The following is a 7,987-nucleotide window of genomic DNA, read 5'->3' as shown; positions in this document are numbered from 1 at the left end:
TATTTTATTTTACAAATTTTATCTTTAATTTTTATGTTCATTAAACTTAAAATTCATAAGTTTCTTAAAAATTAAAAAGCTCATATAAAAGGGTAAACTGGACGTCTTACAGCCTGAGGAGGTCAATCTAAGTATAAGACAATAATTAATACTTTAGACATCGTATCATATTCTCATTGATTCAAATTTTCCTGCAAAGCTCATTCTTTTGTACTAAACTAAGATAAGCAGCAATAATTGATTAACGACACTTTTTCAAACGATATGTATCCAAATTTTAAAATGACACTTTTACTAGTCTTTTAGAGAAATTATAATTTATTAATTCAATTATCGTTTTAAATGTTTTTATGAAATATATTAAGATATTTTAATTAATATTGCATCACATTATTTTATTTAACATATAATATATTATTTAAGTCTACAAAATTAAAACTGTATGTATACCTGATATGATTTATCTTATATATCATCACGTGATTGGTTTAAATAGTATATGTTTAATTCTCTTTAAATAAAATTTCGCATTTCAGGATTAAAAAATCATTTTTCAAGAATTAACCTCATTATATTGTAAATTTTCTTAATTCAGATAAATTAATTCTGATATATAAACAACATATGTAATAAAAATGATACATTAATATGGTATTTAATTAAATATTATGTTATATATATTCTTAGAAAAAATTACGTTAAATTATTTAATTTTCAATTTAATAAAATGTAGTAAATAGAATAAAAGTATTAATGTAAAATGTAAAAATACTTACACTAAGTCAAATTAAAATCTGATTATCTTCCTTAAAATATCTCAAAATCAAATCATATATAAATCACAGTCATGGTACATCGATCCCGCCAGCTAATCTAAATCCATCTCAGTGATCCCTCTTTCCCACTGATCAGTGCATGAATCATGATTCTTCAAGTCATTATTATTTAAAATCCCTTATGCAAACTCAATTAAACTTATTTTACATGATAATCTTAAAATCTGAAACTCCCCATTTTCATTATGCATTTTTTATCCCAGGGTAAAGGACAAAGTGCATGCAGCATACGTTAGGCCTCCCTCAGTCCGTGTTCCAGGTCTATCTTTGTCTTTATTATCATTTTTCAAAATTCCTCTTGCTGTTAATACTAATTAAGTCTCGTAATATTCCTTGTCAAACAATAAGTCCGTTATCTTAATCCCCAGAACGAACCTCCCTCTTATTTTAACAGTCACCAACATAGCTCAATCAACTCATGCATCTCACTGTACATCTGTGTCCGTATTTATAGTCTGTCCTATCTTCTAACTCATTCCCATACTCCATTATTAATATATCAACACCAAATTGTTATCTCTTTTTTTTATTATTATTATATTATTATTTCTTATATTTATATTTATTTTTAAGTGTTTAGTGACACATAAGCGTTCATACATGATACATCACTTTTCCTACTCGTAAATATCCTATGTTTAAGTTTAACCGTGGAGACCAAAATTCATGCATTAAAGTTAAAGGGTGTGAAAGGATAAAAGTAAAACCCACGTCAGTTCGAGGAAGCAGCGAGAATAGGACCAGCTTGCATTTTAAACTCTCTCTCTCTCTCACTCTCTCACTCTCTCCATGTAATATACCAAAGCAACCTAAATTAAGCGAAAAAGGGATAATAAACTTAAAATTATCCATTATCATAAAATTACATATATCCACACATCTTAAGTCACAGTTCCATGTCCACGCTATAAAACCCCCCCAGTCCCTCCTTGGTTCTACACAACACATCTTCTATTGTTCCTGCTCCTCGAACCCTTGAGAGCGAGAAACCACGTTTCTCTCTTGAGGTTAATTATTATTATTATTGAGTATTGAGCATGGAGGCGCCATCTCTCACCAAACCCAACGACCCAACAAAACCTTCCAACACTTCCAGCACCCTTAGTCTGGAGGGGGGGCCGGGCGAAGCGAGCCCACTCCGAAAAATGTTTGCGGTGGCGTCCATCGCCGCCGGCATACAGTTCGGGTGGGCTCTGCAGCTGTCTCTCTTAACCCCCTACGTTCAGCTCTTAGGAGTCCCCCACGCGGCGGCCTCCTTCATCTGGCTCTGTGGGCCCATCTCGGGGCTGGTGGTGCAGCCCATTGTGGGCTACTACAGCGACCACTGCACCTCTCGCTTCGGCCGAAGGCGCCCCTTCATCCTCGGAGGCGCCTTAGCCGTCGCCATCGCCGTGTTCCTCATCGGCTACGCGGCCGACATAGGACACTCCGCTGGCGACGACATAACTAAAAAAACCCGACCCCGTGCAGTTGGGGTCTTCGTCATAGGATTCTGGATCCTAGACGTGGCCAACAACATGCTCCAGGGACCCTGCCGCGCCTTTTTAGCTGACCTCGCTGCCGGCGACCAGCAAAAAACGAGAATCGCCAACGGTTTCTTCTCGTTCTTCATGGCCGTCGGCAACGTGCTTGGGTATGCTGCAGGGTCCTACAGCGGTCTCCACAAGATCTTCCCCTTCACGGAGACCAAGGCCTGTGACGTCTTCTGCGCAAACTTAAAAAGCTGTTTCTTTTTCTCGATCCTACTGCTTCTCTTTTTAGCAACTGTTGCTCTGCTCTACGTTAAGGACAAGCAAGTTGAAGCAATTCCTCTGGATGATGCCACTCAACCCTCTTGTTTCTTTCAGCTTTTCGGTGCTCTGAAAGAGCTCAAGAGACCGATGTGGATGCTGATGCTGGTCACAGCTGTGAACTGGGTGGGGTGGTTTCCTTACTTCCTTTTCGACACTGACTGGATGGGTCGTGAGGTCTACGGTGGAACTGCTGGGGAGGACGCGTACGCGAAGGGAGTGCGCGTGGGATCGTTAGGGCTGATGGTAAACGCCGTCGTGTTGGGCTTCATGTCGTTGGCGGTGGAGCCGTTGGGGAAGATGGTTGGGGGAGTGAAGAGGCTTTGGGCGATTGTGAACTTTATTCTCGCGATTGGGTTCGGAATGACGGTGGTGATCACCAAGGTGGCGGAGCACCAGCGCCGGATGAACCCCGCCGCCGTGGGCCACCCCTCCGAGGGGGTGGTGGTTGGGTCCATGGTTTTCTTTGGGGTTCTTGGAGTTCCTCTTGCGGTAATGTTTTCTCTCTCCCTTCTCTCTCAACTAACTACGCCTGAACTAAACGACTGCGTTTTGTGTAGTAATTACTAACACTTATTAACAAATAATAACAAATTTTAGCTTTTTCTTTTAAAAATTATTTCAAATCATTACACCATCATTAGGGGAATTTAAATTTAATTAGCGTGTCTGATTAATTTTTGGTATTATATAGTTCTCCTTTTTGTTTTACTTTTCTTCGTACTTGGTTGGAAATGATTCTGGACGGTAATTTTAGTGGGTGGTGTTGTACAGTAGGGCCCTTCCCAGTAATATTATTTACATGATTTTATATAATAAATTTTTAGCGCTATTTTTTTTTTTTGGTTTAATACATGAGTTTTTTTTTTTGAAATTTTAATTAGTTTTTTAAATTAAAATAAAATTGTAATTGTGTCCTTTTTTATAATGAGTTACTCAAGTTAGTTTATAAAATCTTGAAACTATCATAAAAGTAACCATTTGTGATAGTTTTATTAATTTGAAGGACTCAATTATAAAATGTATGAAAAACTAAATAATCGATTACAAAAACATTAGTTTCTTTAAGGACTTATTTAATTTTTTAAAAATAATTTAAGGACCTACTAACATATTAAAGCATATATTTTATAAGCAAATAAATTTTGTTGACAAAAATGCAAATTGAAAACATACAAGGAATGGATGCGACAAGAGAAATTTTAGTACAAATTTATATCTCCTTGATTATTAGTTTTGTATAAAGAATCTTGAAAAGTCTTAAAAGGTAGACTGTTTTGACTGGTGGAATTTCTGTTTGGACTTCATGTCAGTCTTAATATGTTGGCAGGTATTACCTAATTTATGTCTGATATTTGCATAATTCAAATAGAGATTTAAAAAATGATAAAAGATATATGACTCTTTTTTTTAATGAAATATAGACATATGACCTTTATTCTTGATGTGAAGAGGAAGTCACATAAAAAACGAGGTTTACAGGACAATTATAAACACTGAAGCATGGAAAAAAGTTGAAAACCTTGAATAATGACCCAGTTGCTTTAAACTAATATACACCTTTTGTTGTTCTTGTGTTCAGATTACTTTCAGTGTCCCTTTTGCTCTAGCATCAATATACTGCAGCGCTTCAGGAGCAGGACAAGGTAAACAAATCACCAATTCACAACTTGTTTGAAATAGATTATTTTAGTTTACAATGATTTATACTTAATAAAGTATTTTATAAAAGTAACTTTAAAAAAATTATTTTTCACAAATTGGTTTTTGCTAAACACACTCAATTGTCCTCAAACTTGGGTGGGCAATTTCAAGTAGCCAATTGGGTTTTACACTTTTACTAACCTTAATTTCTTTCTTGCTTCAGGTTTATCTTTGGGAGTTCTCAATCTTGCAATTGTGGTACCACAGGTTAGAATCCACTTACTCATATATTTTTCCCTTAGTTACTTTGTCTAATTCATATATGGAGAAATTATTCTAAATAAAGAATAATAATATTATTAATAGGCAATTATTTGACTATGTTGTATACACATGTGAATGTACAGATGGTGGTGTCTGCATTAAGTGGTCCTTGGGATTCCTTGTTTGGTGGTGGCAACTTGCCGGCTTTCATGGTGGGTGCTGCGGCAGCCGCGTTGAGCGCCATAATGGCGATTGTCTTGCTGCCAACTCCAAAGCCAGCTGATGAGGCCAAGGCTTCAAGCATGATGGCAGGGGGCTTTCACTAGTTAATGGAGTTTTGCATGTTTCAGTTTTGTCCCCTGCTTTAATAGAAAGAAAAAAAAAACAGTAATAAAAGAGGAAAAATTGGATAGTCTCTTTTGATTTGAAGCTGGTGTGTAATTATGTAATAGACCCACCAAGTGCTACATTTGTAACTTTTGTAGCACCCACTGAACATAGTAATTGCAGAGTTTGGTGTGATTGTACATAATTGCAGTGGTTGGAACTTCTTGGAAGACCCTTCCTCTTATATAATTTTAGTCTGTTTCAGTGTTCAGAGGAATGTGGTGATTAAGGATGAGTCTTAGTTTAAGACTTTACATCAATTAATGATAATAAGGGAAATGCTACTTTTTACAATGTTCTCTCAAGTACTTTTTTGATAATTTATTTTTCTCTTAATCTCTCCTTATCACATTGCTTATCTTATTTATACTTTTCTCTCCTTTACTTATCTGTTTCTTTACATGTAAAAAGTATTATGAGAAAGTGTTATAAAAATAATATTTCTCATTTGAATAATGCTATTTTCTCTCACTGTTGATACAATATATTCTTTACAATATTACTCATAAGTCATAACAGAGCTACTGCCCCAAAACTTTAAGCCTCTACGGAAGAAGGTGCTAAGGCATCAGCCAAAAGACCAAGGGATAAAAAAATTGGAGGAAAATAAAAATAAAAATTAAATTACTCTTTTCAATCTTCATGCAAGACAACCCATGCTTTACAATTGTGTGTGGTACGTGTGTAGAAATGTGAATGAGACAACTGCCACGATGAGCCATATTCCGTATTTCTCTCACACTACTCTTAGCATTAAATATACTAAAGTAATCTTAAAAAAAAAAAATACTAAAGTGACATTTAAATTGATTTAAATTAACATTATAAATAAATATTCAAGGTATTATTACACTTGAGCTTTATTCTTATACTTTAACACCTTCAAAAAGAAAATTGCTTATACTTTAACTACCTGTTTGACTAAACTCTCGTACTAAAGTGAATATGGGTCAAGATGGATTGATTTTGGCATTTGAGGTGATTTTGAATCTGATGTGAGGTGTGGGCAAGAGTGGGTCGGGTCAAATTTGCTTAGATTAAATTTGAGCCTCTAAAATAAAGTTCAATCCAATAAATCTTTTCTTTTTTAGTGAGTTTTTGCAAGCAAAACTTACATTGTGTTACACAATCGGATTGAGCTAAAAAAATGTATTTATTTCAAGTTTAAAATTTAAAGCTCAAACCTTACATTTAATCAGATAGGTTAGAATTGACCCAGTTAGTTCAACCCATTTTGTCATTTTTAATTTTGAGAAATGTTTGCATTAAAAGAACTAAAATTATTTAAATTTCATAAAAAAATAAAATGTAATTAACACTATTTAAACTCAAGGGAAGTAATAGAGGACTAAAAATAGTTAATCATCCACGATTATATGCTTTTTATTTATTTAACTAACTTCAAAATTTATTAAAGTCCTTCGTGAAAATTGAATAATAGATTAATTTTTAATGAACATACTTTGTATAATAAGGGTAACACTTAATAGTTGTTGGGGGGCACTAACTTTCCCTGCCTGATTTCCTTTTTCTCTTACAAAATTTAGAAGATATGAGCAGAACAGTGGTCATTGGTTTTTTATTGGTCCATCTCCACCACCATAACTTTTGAAACCAGCCATGTTGGGTAGGTTAACATTTAATAACTCGTAATACCAAATCTAAATGTTATTGGGCTGGGAATTTCCACCCATTAATGACTGGGCTAAATTTAATGCCAATAGTTTTGTACATGGGGTAGAACGGCAGGTTATGGCTGGTTCCTTTGAGACTCCTACAAGTATTGTTTCTTCGGCTTTGTATATCATAAATATAAATATTAGTAATATTGTATATCGTAAATATTTTGTATATAACCAAAATTAAGAAAATCAAATATACAAATAAAAATAAGTGATAGTTTGATGAAATGGGTGAAAAACATGTCTTTTGGCTAGTTGCAAAGATATATAATGTGTGAAATGAACATTCCAAAGAAAAAAGAGAGTAATCGAGAGAGTGAAGTGAGCAAGAGTCATATTGTCCAACTTGAGGATTTTAATTATGATAATCCTAAACTGTTTCATAACATATCACGAATGCGTTCGTTTCAGTTGAAATCTATTTAAATAGTTTATTTAAATTTTACTTAAGATTTATTTCAAAGAAAATTATTGCTGTGATTTAAAATTCAAGTGATTCGTGATATTGGTTTCGTACCAAATAGCATTTTTTTTTTAATTTATAGTATAGGAGTAGGATAGCAAAGTTTGGTCCATGGTTATTTTATATTAACTAATGATCTCGAATTTAAGTTTTGACCATGTAATTCATTGATTATGTTGAAATACTTTGAGAAATTTTTTTACTACCAATAATAGTCTTACTTGATTCAGATATATATAATTGTCTATTAGAGAATATTTATGGTATCATAACAAAAATACCACAATACCTATTATAATTTTTTGGGTTAATCTTTATTTTATTGATGGGTGGTTTCCTTAAACGAGTAGTTTGACAAATTTTCAATGAGAGCATAAAACGATATAATTTTTTAAAAACATAGCAAACCTGTATATATATTGCGTTTGGACCCAATTAACAAGTGTATTTTCTGTAGAGTACGCTAATGGTTCTTTTTGCAAAAGAAAGTCTAATGGATCTAATATACATGATCCATGGATATTAGGTTGCATGAGTAGGATTTCAATTCAACCCTATAACATTCTCACTGTATTATCAATAGAAAACTTGCATGTATTTGTGTACATGAGATCAAGTAAAATAATGAAGAGAAGTGTTAGGATCAGACTCTTTCAAATGTTTTTTTTTAATTAGTTAAAATTTATTGAAAATTATAAAATCATAAGAGAATAATTAAATATGATGTGTGATTCAATTTTTTTTTATCTTTTTACTAAATTTTAATTAATAAAAGAAAGTATATTCAAAAGAGTGTCCGATAAATGTGTTCTTAATCAGCTCTCAATAATGAATTTAAGAATGATTTTAGAAGACATGCAATTATATATAAATATTGAGTATTTTATTATTTGATTAACCGTTTATATGTAGGTTATATTA

The 7,987-nt window shown here is 33.2% G+C and overlaps 1 protein-coding gene across 1 annotated transcript; it reads left to right on the top strand.

The window, feature by feature from the left end:
- Positions 1–1,753: 1,753 nt before the first annotated feature.
- Positions 1,754–5,226, top strand: LOC114383794 (sucrose transport protein SUC8-like). The gene is made up of 4 exons (XM_028343533.1): positions 1,754–3,118; positions 4,209–4,272; positions 4,494–4,537; positions 4,678–5,226. Exons 1-4 carry the CDS (start codon positions 1,874–1,876, stop codon positions 4,858–4,860), a joined length of 1,536 nt encoding a protein of 511 aa, XP_028199334.1. The 5' UTR covers positions 1,754–1,873; the 3' UTR covers positions 4,861–5,226.
- The last annotated feature ends 2,761 nt before the right edge of the window (positions 5,227–7,987 follow it).

This window comes from Glycine soja, chromosome 2 (assembly GCF_004193775.1).
Source record: "Glycine soja cultivar W05 chromosome 2, ASM419377v2, whole genome shotgun sequence".
Lineage (NCBI taxonomy): Eukaryota > Viridiplantae > Streptophyta > Magnoliopsida > Fabales > Fabaceae > Glycine > Glycine soja.
This window is presented reverse-complemented; position numbering and strand designations above follow the sequence as displayed.